A 15,172-nucleotide genomic window follows, 5' to 3' on the forward strand; every position below is an offset into this window, starting at 1 on the left:
GCGTGTTCCCCCGCGCGTGTGCCCGGGTGGTGCGGTCCGCCGTACGTGCCGGCCGCGCCGGGGCCGCGGGAGCCGCCAGCGCCAGACGGGCCGGGCCGGCGGTGGGTGCGGGGGCCCGTGGGACCGGGGGGTCTTGGGCTGAGGGGGAGCTGAGCTCCGCTGCCGGGATCCTCTGTGCTGGGGAGGAGCGGTCCGTCACCCCCTGGTGTGGTTGGCATGGGATGGGGGCTCGTGTTGTACTGGGGGGACTGGTTTGACTGGCTGTTACTGGGGTGACCGCGGTCCCCTGTATGGGGGTGGTGCTGTGAGTGGCCCCGCTGTTACTGGCGGGGAGGTGGATGTGAATGGACCTCTTTTTTGGGGGGACTGGGATGACCAGAGCCCCCTGTTCACTGGGCGGTCTGGTGCGAGTGGGCATCCTGTTAGTGCGAGTTGTTGAGATGTTTAGAGATCCTTCTTATTGGAGGGCCCGGAGAGGACTGGGATGACCCCTGTTACCTGGGGAGTGTGCTGTGCCTGTCCCCCTGTAATTTGGGGGGGACAGGGCTCCCTGTTACCTGGGCAGTCTGATGTGTGTGGTCCCCTGTTATCTGGTAGGAATTCGATGACCAGAGCCTGTCTTTTTTTGGGAATGTCCGGTGATGCTGGGCACCCTGGTACTGGGGAGCCTGGTGTGACCAGTGTATGGGGGGCTGGCATGAGTGCCCCCCTGTTATTTGGGGTTACCCCTATCATGCTGGTCACCCCAGGGTGGGCAGCCTGGGAGCGGGGTGATGCCTGCCCTGCCTTGCTTCCGCAGCACTCAAGGGTTGCTCAGACTTACCCCATCCCAGCCTGTTGCTGGTCAAAAGCCTTTAACGAGCTTAATTTTCTGGCACTTCCCTGCAGAACGTTATTCCCAGCATTTAATTGACACCTTTGCTGCAGGCTGGGCTGTTTCGCTGTTGCTCCATCTATTTGACTTTATAAACTGCCGGGGTGTGGGAAGGCTGTTTACTCCTGGCTTTTCCTGATGGAGTTTCTTGTAAGAGTGAAATTACTGGGAGTTTGCTTGTCAAAGGAAATAGTGGGAACCCCCTCGTTTTGGGAATATTGAGGCTGGAGGGGGTGAAGGTACCTGGATGATGGTGTTGGGAGCTAGTCATCAGCGTGGAATTGGTTCTTGGGGAGTTGTCTTTGTTGCAGGAGTAAGCACTGCTGGTACGGCTTGGGGCGTGCTTTGTTGTGCCAGTGCTTAGACTTTGGCTTAGCTTTTGGAGTGTGAGAGGAAATGGGAATGCTTAGTGGAATGCGTACAGAGCAGAGGGATCACTGAGGCTCTCTGATGTGAGTCTGGAAAAGTGAAATGGGTTTGTGCTTTTATAGCCCTTTTTAAGAAGTAGAAATGGCTGAGAAGCTGGAAAAGTGCAAGGAAGAAGGAGTCAAGTGTCTGTTTCTGAGTTGTGGAAGTGAATCAGTGATAGCGTTGGTGGGGACATCCCCTCCACAACAGAGCTCTCCACTTTGTGTGGGCTGTCGTGAGGAGCTGTGAGGTTTCATAATTTTTATTTTTGCTTAGTGGGGTGCAGTGATGCACACATCCCTTTTGCTAGATAGAAGGGAATGGGCTTTCTTCCAATATTTGTGTAATTCTCTGAGAAATCCCGAGGAGCCGTTGCACACACGCAAAGCAGCTCACTGATTAATCTGCTGCAAAGGAGGAAATCGGTGTTTTGTCATTTTTTTTTGTCTGGGAGGGCTGCTGAGCCAGACCCTTCCTGGAAAACCCAGCATTGTCTCAGTGCAGGTTTTTCTTGGGCTGGCTGACAGCATTGAAGTAGGGTGTGCATGGCTTGGAGTTTGTCTTTGTTTTGGATATGGATGTGATGGTGCACGAGAGCTGTATTTGCAAAACAAGGAGCAGGGTGGGTACAGAGCCACAGGAAGAAACTCCAGTTGAGTGCTTTATTTTAATCTTTGAGTGTGAGAGCCTTGGAGAGTGAGTGAGGGGAAGAGTGGGCAGGAAGGAGGGCGTAGTGTCACAAATCTGGCTTAACCCCCCGTTAATTAGCCCTGCTCTAATTGTGACAGGGACGAGCCTCTTGCTTGTCATCACTCACAGTTGCCTCCTGTTCAGTCAGCAATTTCTGTTTGTGCCTTCTGCAACTTCTGTTTTGCTTTTTGCAGAGCAGCTGGAGAAGCTCGACAGAGCCATACAACCAAAACTCTTTGACCTGTCTCAAGGGAGACTTTCCCTGCTGCCCGCCACTCTCCGTGCTGGAGCTCACAGGCCCCACCAGCTCTTATTTGCAGACCCTTAGGTGCAAGGTAACTCCTTTGTTTTGAGTGTCACAGGTTGTGGAGCATCTTTGGGTGCGGTTGTGTTTGGGGAGGGTGGTTGGCAGTGGGTGCTGGGAGTGGTGGTTTCTTTACCTGCAGCAAAAGCGAAGTCTGGATCTGTCTGTCTGAAATCCCGTTTGGTCTTTGCTCTCTCCTTTGCCTGTTGTGATACAGCAAAGTTTGTGTTTGCTCAGTTCTGAAGGACTGGGGAAAAGACTTCCCTGCTCAGGTCTGTGCTTCTGCCATCTCCTCCCCTGGTATAAAAGAAAACCATCTGCAGTTACCTCTGTGGCCACTGAACTTTGTTCTGTTTCATGATGTCGACTCTCCTGCCTCTAAAAACACAATTCGTAGAACTTGCATCATTTGCTTTCCCAACGTGATCGTTTGATCCCGGTGATGAGATTACTTTGTACATGCTCCTGTGCAGAGTGAGTCACCAGCCCTGCAGTGACAGGTGCTCCTCTGCCAAGATTGCTTTTATACAGGCTTTGAAATTTCATAGGTCAGAACAGTTAATTACAGCTGCTTGTTATCTCTTGCTGTTTATCCCTGAATGAACATTTGAAATTAATTGCATGCTGCTATTACCCGTGGAATCCAGAGAGACCAGGAGCCATCTCTGGTGGCTTCTGGAGGGCCACGAGTCCAAAGGGTGGCTGAGTTTGACCCACGGTGGCAGATTATTTTTGCTTAGTAATCAGCCAGAGCCATGCCTCCTGTCACTCCTTTGCAAGGAACGGAGGTACTGACTTATTTATTTACCTTCCTTTCTTGCTGTGTGGAGTAGGAGATGGCGAGGTTTGGAGTTAGAGATGGGGTTGGATTTTTCTCCTGGGTGAAATCTGGCTCTGGCAGTGCATGGGAAGTCTACTGGGAAGGTTTAGCAACCAGCCTGGGGAGTTCTGGCTTTGTGGTGCTGGCAAATACACTGCATCTTACTGCGTGCTTGTTTGTGAAACACATCAACTGACTCTCTTTCACGGGTCATTGCTGCATCTCCTCTCTAACTCCAAGCTTTGGAGGAGCAAGTTGATAAAATACCTGCAAGGATTGTGCAAGTCCTGGTTGTGTAACAGGACTCAGTGCATAACTGCTGGAGGTGAGAGGAGGAGCTCCTTTTACAAAGGAACAAAAAACCCCTGTGTCAAGTGTCTTCTCTTTGTGTTGATTGTACTGGGGAGTTGGAGAGCTGTGGTTTTTGCAGCTTGGGACCAGCCTGTGAGCCCTGAGCCGGCTGATGTCTTATGACCTGTGTCATGTTTTGGGTGTGGAATTGTTCTGAGGTCTGCTGTGGCCGTGGCTGTGTGTGACTGCAAGGGGCTGGGCTGGGAAGTGGTCTGTATTTCCCAAATCGTTTCAAAAAGGTGAAGTCCAGGTCAGATTGCTGACCCATGGCAGGCAGGGAGGTTTTATAGGGTGGTTGCACACTGTCCTGATAGGGCAGCCAGAGCAGGACAGCTCTGCTGTTGACTTTCCAAGAGATGCAGGGATCATGCAGTAACACCTCCTACAGCAGTGTTGGAGATGGGCTTGTGATGTCTGAAATGCTCTTTCATTCTCCGAAGAAACTGGGCTTATAAATACAAAACGTCCTGGCTTCTTACAGCCAGTGCTTGGTTCTCTTGAAATAAATAAATAAATAAGTCCCCAAAACATACTGTTCCCATCAAAAGTCTTGACAATTCTGAAAACTTTGCATGATCTGTTTAACCCTGCACTTCTGGTGCTCTTTCAGCTGTTGGTTGCAAAGGAAACCTCCCAAAAGAGACCAGCCTGGGAGGGTTTTGCTGTTCAAACTTTTCCTGGTGGAAGAGGTCAAAGTCTCTAGCTACTGACCCCAGCCATAGGGCTCCTTTCCCAGTGTTGGCTGAAGGCAAAGCCACAGCCCTCCACAAACCCTCCACAAACTCAGGCTCAGGGTGAATAAACAGCCTGTGGGGAGGAGAGGAACTTCCAGCTGTGGCTGTGGCAGCGCAGGGTACAGCACTCGCAGAAGGGGCTGCTGAAAAAACGTCATTTTCCCTGTTGATCTGAGAAAAACATCTTCAGCAGCGCCTGAACCATGCACAGTCCACGCCTGGCCGGGTTACTCCTGAGGTTTTGCAGCCCTCTGAGCAATTGTTTGCCTGAGAGGTGCCCCTGGAGTTGGCAATAGAGTGGGTTAAAACTCCTGCAGGTTTGTCCCTGCTCCTGAATTTTGGTCCTGGCAAGACCCCTGTTCCTCTTCCCAGAGGATTTGTCCCTTGTTTGCTCTGGATTTGTCCCTTGCTGGGAGGGGAGGCTGGAGAGCAGTGTTGGTTCACAGGGGGTCAGTTACCTGCCATTCTCAGGTTTTGTTTATCCTGTAACCCTGAACTCCTGTTTTTCTGTGCTGCCTCACATTAATCTCTCAAGAAAGCTGTCCAAGTGCCTAAGCTGGGGAGATCCCCCATGTTTAAAGGTGCAGAGTCAGGCTTTTTATCTGGTGAAAGGAAGTGTGCAAGTTCAGTAATTCTAGCTTGCTTTAAGGCAGCTTGGCAAGTTTGAATTCATTTTTGTGTTGGATAATGCCTTAAATCCTTTGGTTCAGTGCACTGGGCTGACTGCACAGTCCCACCTGAGCATAGCACAGATTTCCTTTCTGCCTCAGTAAAACAGTTCTTGTTCTCTTCCTTGCTTTTGCAGCTGCTCTGCTGTCCTTGAATAAGACCCAGGGGCCAGGAAACATGCAAGTGTGACACAATGGAGGCTCAAATATGTAGTATTTCAAGATCCAGACTGACTGATGCACTCTCCATGCCTGTCCTGTGCCTAAAATAGAAGTTTTGCTGATGTCTGAACCAGTGTGTCAGGGTCTGGGTAGCAAAGACTTTCACAGTGAGAGTAACTTTTGTTCCACAGAAAGAACCCAACAGCTTTTGTGTTCCTCTCCCTGCTTGAATTGTTGCTGCAGCCAAATCCTCTGTTTGGATTGGGATTTCTGAGCCAGTGGAAGCGTGCAGAAGCACTTCCCTGGTTTTGTGTGAGCTTTGGCTACTTTCTACCCTTCTTTATTGAGCTGGTCACTGGGAATCTGAGGGAAAAATGTGGGAAGAAAGTGATAGGGAAGCTCTAGGTGTAGCAATCCTTCACACCAGGATGTGTAGTCCAACGGAGGCTGAAGGGGCAAGGAAAGCGGTGAGGATTTTCACTGTGCCTTCCTTAATCACCTGTGTGATGACTCCCACCCAAAGCAGGGAGCCTGTGCAGACAGGGCCGCTTGTCTGGCCAGATCAGCATCCTCTTGTTGATGGGAAATGCAATCTCCATGTGGCAGAGCTGTAGAGAAAAGGCTGATCCAAGGCAATTGTTAAACAACCTGGATCTGAGCGCCTGCTTCCGTGAACTGCTTTTGTTTTGGAAAGGATGACTTCTCCTGCCAGGTCTTCTTTTACTAAAAAGGAAAATAAAAAGAGCTTATTGGAGGCTGGCACAGGCTGATGTAAACAGAGTTTCTTAGTCTAAGTTGGTTGCATTTCTAAGAGGAATAAGGCATCTGGGTTTGCCCCGAGGGTCTCCTGGCCCAGTATCACACACTAACATGCAGGACGTCTTGGCTGCAGTGGGGCTCAGAGGAGCCCAGGCACAGGAGCCTGGGCAGGAATACACCCCTGCTGCCTCTCCTCCTTCCTCCTGGCCTTGTGTCTGTGGGGCTCCTCTTCCTACAGCCATCAGTGACCTTCCTGGTGTCATTAGTGGGTGAGAGGAGAAAGCCCTTGGCTGCTCACAAGACTGCATTCCTGTTTGTGGGCACATCTCCTCCTTCTTCTGCACTGCTGCTGCTCTGAGGAGTGAGGGGCCTCAGTGCAGCTTCCTTTTGGTGCTGCCATCTCCACGAACTTTGCAGACCTGTGAGAGGCCTGTCCACTGTTTGGTTTTTTTTCCTCCCAGATGTTTCAGTTGTTTAATTTCTATTTACAGCCTTCCTGTTTCGCCATTGTATCTAAAGCTCAGGCTGCAGGTCAGTGCTGTACAAAGAACTGGAGTTTTCATTTGGCTTGGTTGCACATTGTTTATGTGTCTGTTCTGAGGTTGAATTTTGGGGCTGTGCCATGATGCTGCTGGAAAAAAATTGGCTCTGATTTAAAACTGGGCTTTTTAAAGGCTTCTTAAGGCTGATCATGCCCCTAATCTGTGTTGTGCCACGGTCAGCACGAGAGAAAGGGCAATCCCCAGGGCACACAAGGTGGGAAGTCTGGTCATACACACCTGTCCCTGCCTTGGGAATTCAGGGTGGTCCTTCAGAAAGAGATGTCTGGCAGATATGGTGGCAATGGTGATATCCCCAGCCACACAGAGCTCCCAACTCTGGAAATCATGACAGCTGCACTTCCTCTCCGCTCCCAGCACCATGCCTGTGCTGAGTCAGGGCCAGGAGGGTCATTGTCACGTGGCTGCAGGGAGCACGAGTGCTCTGTCCCCTGCCCCGTGTGGCTGTGCAGGGCTTTCTCTGGGAGTCTGGACTGGAGAAGGTCGGTCTGAAGGAGCTTTTGGAGTGTGTGCTGCTGTTGTATTTGCTGTTAGACTCGCACGGATTCCTGTTTATGAGAACCTGGAGGGCAGTCCTTTGGTGAGTGTTGCTGGATGGGTTGGGTGGGATGGTGGAGAGGGAGTGGGTGCTCCAGAGCTCGAGTTGGCACCGTGGTGAGAGAAATGAGGGGATCTCCTTGCTGCAGGGCTGGTTTGGCTCCAGACCACCACCTGCTGTCCCTGCTGGTGTTCAGCTGAGCCAGCCTGGACCTTGCTGCGGGCTGGGATGGTTTCTGTGCCTGCACCCTGCTGAGCTCCCTTTGAATGGAGCCTGGCACCGGTGCCAGCGTCGGGCAGAGGGTGACTGGTGGCATTGCATGTTTGTCACGCAATTCCTCTTTGATTCTGTCACCGCCGATCCTTTTCCTGCACGTATTGCAGAACAGAGGTTCCACCTGCAGCTCCTGTGCTTATCTGCAGGTGTCCAAAGGGTGCTGATGCTTGGGAGCACCCTGGGTGTTTTGGGAGCTCTGGGGGTGCAGCCCCTGTGCCAGCCGTGCCTGCAGGGTGTGTGGGGATTGTGGAGATCCCTCTCTGGTGTGTTGGGCTGGAATCAGGGGCTCCTTGGTGCTGCAGATGGTGCTGGGGTTCCATTATCAGAGGTGGGAGCAGTGAGCAGCCCCGGGCTGTGCTTGCTCAGCAGTTTTCCTTCTCCTTCCCCTCTCGGAGAGGCTGACTCTGCAGGTCAGGGTGTGCTGATGCTGGCACAGGGCACAGAACTTGGTCACTCATTTTTGGGATAAGAGTCACAGGCTGCAGTCCTGGTCTGGGACTGGGAAGCCCAACTGAGGTACTTGAAACTCATCACAGGTATTACATAAAAAAAAAAAAAAAATCTTGAGAGACAACTTCCTGCCCATACTGCCAATTTAGCTTCAGAGCCAAGGCTTTTGGTCACTAGGAGATATCAAAATGTGACTTCCAGAAGGGGAAACCTCCCAGCCACGTTTTGTGATTGTGGTGCTGTGTCCCAGGGTGCTTTTGGGGGCATCTAATGCACCATCTCCTGATGCAAGGAAGGAGAATAAATCTCTTCAGGTTGCTGACCACTTGGCCTTCATCACTCCTGTCTTGTTTGCTGTAATACTGTTTATATATATATTTAAGTATTTTTAACCCTGTGTCCTTATAGCACCTTAAATCTGTATGGATATCATGGGGAATTTGAGGATGCCTGACACTGAGAGTACTTTCAAACCTTTTTTTTCCCAAGGTGTGCATGAGAATGAGGAATACATTTCATTTAATGTGAGGATGAGGTACATCTGTTTGCTAGCACGGAGATGTGCAGAGAAGGTCCCTGATGATTTGAGTTATTGTGAGCTGCCATGCATCAAGCAAGTTCTCACGCTCAGGGGCTGAAAAGCTGTGCTAAAGCACAGCATTGCTTGATTGCAGTCTTTCAAAATGTTGTGACTTTTCTGTGCGATGTAAATGCTCACATCTTGCTGAGACTGATGGCTTTGCTGTGTGCACAAGCAGGGATCCAGGAACTGGAGCCACCATTAAAAAAAAGCCCCAGGGATGTGGACATCTTGATTGAAGATGCAATAAACACTGTGGATAAAATGACCACCTTTGAAACTGTTGTCAGGGAAAGTTTTACTTCTGCATCATAAATTTCATTTTCCTTTTATAAAACCCAGTTTGATTCTACCAAGGCCCTTCCAGGGACTGCAGGATTCCCAGGATAGCTAAATTTCAAGTAAGAGTCAGGTTTCTTTTCACTGGAAGTTAATAAAGGACATGTATTTGAAAATGAGTTGCTGTGAACTTCTGGAAAATATTTCTTACAGCCAGCTAGGTGAGACTGAGATAAATTGAGGAATGATCTTCCTGTGCTGAGTGAAGTGAGTTCAATAGTTCATGAGTTACAACAACCCTTTAAAAAAGAGAAATGAGGCCTAATTTCACATCCTTTGCCTTTCTCTTGCTATATCTAAGTAAACCTTTTTCTGAGGGTAGGGGTGGTGAAGGGAAAGCAAAAAGAAGAATCTGTAGCTGGTGTATAAGGCTTGAATAACCGAATGTCCAGGACCAGAGAGCCCAGCATCAAAATGAAAGCAGCTCTTGTGCCTTGTTCCATCACTAGGCCATGACAGCCAGGTTTCCTCCCAGGGTTAGAGGTCAGTGAGGAAACTTTGTGCTGTGGAGGTTGTGAATGAAGAGGGGAGAGCAAACCAGGCTCTGTTCCATGCACCCGAGCCATGAACCCATGGAATGCTCCCTTCCCTGGCTGTGGGCAGTGAGTGGGTGGCCTGGCTGCAGCTGCAGGGTTCCCCTTGGAAGCCCTGGAGAGCTGCAGCGTGGTCAAGGCGAGATAGCACAGCTTCCACCCCCACATCCACCCCGGCAGCATTCCTGGGAGCTGCCTCCCTGAGGATGCCTCTCTCCAGGGCAGCACTGTCTGGGAGAGCAGACCACCTCTGGAGGCTTGAGAAAGCCAAACCCCTCTGCTCTGGGAGCTGAAGCTCTGCTGCTTTGAGCACAGTGATGAATTTTGGCTGGCGACAAAGGCCTCACCTGGCTGAGGAGAGCACAGGCTCATTCTTGCCCTCATTCTTTGCTCACCCAGGGCAGCTCATGAATATCCTGCGCTCTCTGGAGCTGGGAATTGCTGTGGTGCTGCTCACCACAGGAGTGTCTGGTTTGGAACTCTTCTCCACGTGCAGTTGGTGACAAGGGAGGCTGCTGTCCCCTGTGCAAGGAGCCTTTCCCAGGCTGGGTTTGGTGCTCAGAAGAGAAAGAGCTGCAGCTCCTTCCCCAAACCAGCTCAACGTGGTCTCCATCAGCCTTGTTTTTATTCATGGCTTCTTCTGAGCAAACGTTTGTCATTGCCTTGTGTGCCTTGGGGTTTTCAGGGAAAGTGAGTAAAAGACAGGCTGTTCTGAGGATAGTTACACTGACATGGCCATCACTGCCCTGTATGAGTGGAATTGCCCACCCTGGGGCTGTGAAACTGCTACTGAAAAAACCAACCCACCTTGCAGAGTTGGAGATATTTACTCCTGCCTGTGTCTGGGCACTGATTCCTCCATCTCTTTGCAGAGTTGGGCTGTGCTGTGTGCATGCCGCAGTTGAGGCTCCCTAGGAGTCATGGAGCATTGGCCCTCAGGGCTCTTTTGCCCTGAGATGTAATAAGCATTTCAAGTGATGAGTGAGATGGCAAGAACCAAAACTCTGTGAAATGAAAGGTTGCCTGGCAGGTTTTGGCTGAGATTGGCTGAAATTCCTATAGGGTGGGTAGAAGAGAAGAGAGAACTTGAAGTTAAAATTTCTGAGCTTTCGTTAGGAATAAAAGCAATAAACCAACAACATTTTTCCCCCACCAGCACATTCCCCTGGTGCTGGTTGCCAGACCAGCTCCTCGGTGGTTTACTGGAACCAGATAAGGAGGAGGAGAGGGATCCTCCTGGGAGCTTTGCCTTTTTGGCAACTGAGCCCCACTTGTGGAGGCTTTAACTAACAGTTTAGTCTACAGTTGTACAGGAGTAAGTAACATCCAGCTCTTTCTTGGCTCCAAGATCCAGGGATGGAAAGCCTGTTTGCAAGGAGAGAGGACAGGGTGACCTGTCTGATGGAGAGGAATGTGCAATTTGCCTGTCTGCAGTCACATCACTCTTGTTTTCTTTCCAGCACCCTGCCTTGGTGTCTTCTGTGGGAACCTAACGGGGAGCTTTGCAGTGGTGTTTTAGTGCCCTTTGTAACGCAGTTACTTGCCAAGTTCTCCAGCAAATGAAACTTGTTGTGTGGTTGAGCCCTGAGTGGATTGCCAGAGTACCCACCCAGGGTCGCTGCCATGTGGCTGTGGACTTCTCCTTGTGCTCCAGAGGGTGTTTTTTATAGCTGCTGCCCTGTGGCACAGGGCTGTGTGTTGTCTGGAGCTCCACTTCCCTTGTGGGGGTAACAACAAGGGGTTGATCTTTGCTGAGGGTTGTACCTGGTCTCTCTTATTAGTGTTCCCTAAGCATCACCTTCCGTTTCCTTCCCAGCTCCTGAATGTATTAGCATAACCTTCAATTTCAGTCACTTTTCTTTCTCAGCTGTGGCACGTATCCTTTCTCTCCACCACCATGGCTCTGAGTCACTTTTCTGGGTGCAAGTTCAAATGTCCACGGTCTCCACGGTTGGCAGAATGCCCAAGTACAAGGGGAGAGTCACTTTGCCCTTACAAATCAAGTTTTGAGTTAATTATCTGTCTACTTGGACAGAGTGTGTCCTTGCACGTAGTGAAGATAATCTTGCCATCTGGATTAGGGTGGGAGGAGTTCAGAGCTTTGGCGCAGCAGTGGGAGGGAGGGATGGGTGGCTCCCCAGGCGAGGGACAGGGGCCATGGGACAGCTTGGGTGTTTGAGGGCTGGGTCTTCACCCTCGTGCTGCCACAGACTCTGGGTGTGGTTTTGGGCAAGGCCCAAACTGCTTAAACTCTGCCTTGGTGGAAAGGAGTAATTCAAGGAGATGGGAGTTAAACTGGGGAGATTATGGAGGGGACTGGGAAGCCAAAGGCCCAGGAGGAGATGGGTAGTAAATCCAATCTGCAGTGGAGTAAATGGGAAGTATTCCCAGTTTGTGTTGTAACAGCCTGTTGTGGGAGCTGGTGCCACAGTCCTGCTCTGGTTTATCAGCGCAGCAGTGGGGCCAGGGCATCCTGTCACCTTGTGGGAAGGAGGGAGAAAGCCCCAGATCAGTGGGGTGACTGGAAGAGTGGGGTCATCCCCCAGTAACATCCCAGGGGCTCTGTGGTTAGGGCTTTAGTAAAGGCTGGCCATGGGTCCCTGTTGGGTATTGCTGGGGTGTCAGCAGGAGCCGGGTTTGGCTCCTTGGCTGGGGCGTGGGGCTGCTCTGATGCTGCTGGCACAGGGAAAGCAGAAATACTTCAGGTGGATCAGCATGGATCCAGCAGGGAGGGAAAAGCTTGTTGGGATTCCTTGGGGTGCAGAAGATCCTTGCAAAGCTGTGATGCGGATGCTTCTATCCAAAGAGTTGTTGGGCAGCCTTGTGCTCCTAAGACCAAGTGTAAAGCAAAAAGCGTTTTCTGGGTGTCCTTTAATGCTGTCCCGTGTGGCTGCTGGTGCTCACTGTTTTTCCTTGCCCACAGTGCCTCTGCCTGCCATGGGGGAGCCCGGCATGGACCCGACCGTGTCTGCTGCCGACAGCACTGCACAGCAGGACTCTCTCTTCAGCATGATGGACGTGTTCCTCATCTCCCTCATCACTGGACTTTTCACCTACTGGTTCTTCTTCCGCAAGAAAAAAGAGGAAGTGCCCGACATCCCCAAAATGCAGTCAGTGTAAGTAACAGCTCTCAGGCTGCGTGGCACCGCTGGAGCTTTTCCCTCGTGCTGGTGGTGGGGTCTGGGAGGCTCAGCTGGATCGTGGGAGGTGGGTGAGGGGGCGTTTCTCTGTCCTCAGCTGCTGGGTGTTGTGCTCACAGCGCGGAAATCCCGGTGGAGGAGCCGGGCTGCAGTTCTGCCTTACCCCCACCGTGTGGCCCAAACTGGGAATTGGCCTTTCCCGAGCAAGGCGGGAGGGCGTCTGGCTGTACTTCAGAGATCTCAAGCGTTTAATTCTTGTTTTTTTCTGATAAAAGTCACATTTAGGTAAATCTGGAGAAAGGTGGACTTTCTCCTAAACATGTTTCCTGTTGGATATTTTATCTACCCTTAGGTATGAAGGAAAGGAATAATCTTGGGGAGCTGGGAGATAGTTCCTGGGATGAGCTGCTTGGCAGCTCCTGTAAAACTTGATTGGCTTTTGATGCCAGGCTACCACAGCAGCGGGAGACTGGATTTGGAGAGGGAGAGCTTTGTTCCACCCTGTCTTCTGCAAAGGGCTTGGGACCAGGAACAAGCCATGCCGGTGGAGATCTGGGTGCACTTCGTTCCTTGTATCAGTCACATTAATATCAGTTTTCTGCTGGGCTTTTTAGCTCATTCTTTGTTTCTGGCATTGCAGGAGGTTGGAAAGTGCATTTTCTGGCTGGGAGGGTTTTAAAGGGCAGCAGTGTCCCTGGCTGTGGTGCCTTGTGCAGACGGATGCACACATGGCTGGCAGCAGCCCAGCTGCCTGTGCCTTACCTTGGGAATGTGTTCTGTTGGATTGCTGGGATGCTTTCCCTCCCGTGCCTGCCAGCCAGGGCTGCGTGCGTCGGTGCACATGGTGGCCTCTGGAGATTGTAAGAGTGGCTGAGCTGGCTGGAGAAAGGGTACTATCCATCTGAAATTGGATCCTGGCATGGCACAGCCTGGGCTCCCGTGCTCCTCGTCCTTGTGACTGATTCCACCCGCAGCCCATCGTGTGCAGCTCTCCCAGAGGCTGTGGTGGCCTTGCAGAGAAGCTTTGATTTCTGGTTGTGTGTTACCATGTTGTGCTGCAGGGCCTCAGCACGTGGGCTTCCATCCCAGCCTGGCTGCAGGCCCTGCCTCTGAGCTGCCTCACAGGCACTTTGTTTCCTCTCTGGGGTCTGTGCTGCCTTCTCTGTCCCCGTGAGCAGCGTCTGGGAGGGAGCAAGTGCTCCTGGTGGGAGATGTGGGGCAGCAGCACCTCCTCTTGCCGATAACCAGAGAGGTGAGGGTGTTCTGCAGGTGGCCTGACACAACTGCACTTTGGAAAAGTGTCAGCCAGGCAGGTGCAGAGTGAGAGGAGGCTGTGGAGTGGTTTTTCCCTGTACCCTGCTGTGGTCATTGTATCAAGCTGGTCTGAGGGCAGTGTGCCCCTAAAAGCCAGGGCTGTGGCTGGTGGTACATCCCTCCTTCAGGACAGAGACAGCCGCTTCCCGCAGCTCTGGCAGTGGGATTTTATGGGATGCCTGGAACTGGGAGGAAAACGAGTGGGAAAACAAGCTTGGTCAGCCTTGGGTTTCCTTCCCTCCTGTAATCCTTGAATCTGGGGTGGAGTTTCCTCTCTGGTGAACAGGCAAATCAGGATCACACTGTCAGCCTCTGCCTGGCAGAGTGGGCCCCTGGGCAGGCAGGGAAGCTGTCCCAGACCCTTGAAGGCAGAGAGGCACCTGTGGGGCTGTTTCTGGCTGGATTGGAGAGCCTTGGCCTTTAGGGGGGTTGCATTTCTTCAGTAAAAGAAAGTTCTCTGCAGCTCTGCCAAAGTACCCTGAACTGCTTTATCTGATGGCATTGGGTGATGGTTTCTGTTGTGTCACTTTGGCCCCCCAACTCCAGCCTCAGAATACTGGAGGATGAAGGTGCTGAATAACAATCCAGACACATCACAACGGTGCTGCTTTAGCGATTTGGTTGCAGTGCTGAAGAGTGCAAGCTGAGTCTCTGACCTAAACACAGCATCCAGCACCTCAGTGCCCTTCTGGGGCTTTTGAGAGCAGCACACCTTCATAAAACAGTGTCAGCTCAGCAGGGTCTGCAGAGGAAATGCCACTGTTGTTACTGCCCTTGATTGTGGAAGAGCCGATGCATGGCTGAGATCCCTGTTCTGGATGGCAGCAGGGCTGTGTTCTCTCTGCATGGCCTGGGAATCACCATGATCTTGCCCCAGCACTGCCTCTCCAGGGAGGGATTGGGCTGCTGATCTTCACCCTTAAGCCAAAGGGAGCAGTTTTCTTGCCCGAAGTGCCCACAGCAGGGACAGAACCCAGCACACGCAGTGGTTTCCCGCACGTGCGGTGTCCCGTACCTGTGACGTGTAACACGTGTGTGTGGGCCAGGCTGGGATCCCACTGACTGAGCATTGCTTGTGTTTTGACCATTTTCAGACTTAATTAAAACCACCAGAGCAGCCCTCCCCGCAGCCTGCTCTGCAGATGTCATTAGGGAGAGCAGCTCTGCGTCGCCACGCAGCCACGGCCACCGCGCTTCCTCGCAGGGCCATTGCTGGGGAATGCAGGAATTTATTTTTGTTCTTTGGCTGCTCCTCCTTTGCAAGTTTCTCAATAACTGATTTCTTTCCCTTCTCCTGTCCCCACTCTGCAGACAGTCATCCTGGGGAGATGCAGGTGGGACAGACATTGGTATGCTGGGTGTCACCCTCACCCTTCTCCCCCTTCTTTAACATTGTTTGGGACAGAAACTGGCTTATCTCTGTTCTGCAGCTATGCAGAAATCCATTCCCTGGTACTTGTAGGGCTTCCTGTGGCAGGAATTGCTCCAAGTCCTTAGCCTGATTAGCTCTCTGCTGCCTGTGTGTGTGAGAGAGGCCATCTCTAATTTAATTTAATAGGATCCTGAGGAAAACAAACTCCTTTGAGCTGCCTCCGTAATGGCACTGCCATAGTTACCCGAAGCATTGCTCACGCAGTGTCTGGAATCATTTCATTCAGATACAGACAGCATC

The 15,172-nt window shown here is 51.6% G+C and overlaps 1 protein-coding gene across 4 annotated transcripts in view; it reads left to right on the forward strand.

Annotated features, from left to right (window-relative positions):
* LOC120761223 (NADPH--cytochrome P450 reductase) overlaps positions 1-15,172 on the forward strand; it is a 31,142-nt gene that overhangs the window by 2,762 nt on the left and 13,208 nt on the right. The window contains exons 1-3 of one of the 4 annotated variants that reach the window (XM_040082241.2): positions 39-101; positions 2,172-2,307; positions 11,970-12,162. In XM_040082241.2, coding sequence (XP_039938175.1) covers positions 11,984-12,162 — 179 coding nt within the window. In that variant the 5' untranslated portion in view covers positions 39-101; positions 2,172-2,307; positions 11,970-11,983. Of the gene's footprint in view, positions 1-38; positions 102-2,166; positions 2,308-6,782; positions 6,911-11,969; positions 12,163-15,172 lie in introns of those variants that run through there. The other 3 variants (XM_040082239.2, XM_040082240.2, XM_058422981.1) reach the window with 3 other exon arrangements.

Source organism: Hirundo rustica, chromosome 19, assembly GCF_015227805.2.
Source record: "Hirundo rustica isolate bHirRus1 chromosome 19, bHirRus1.pri.v3, whole genome shotgun sequence".
NCBI classification, from domain to species: domain Eukaryota; kingdom Metazoa; phylum Chordata; class Aves; order Passeriformes; family Hirundinidae; genus Hirundo; species Hirundo rustica.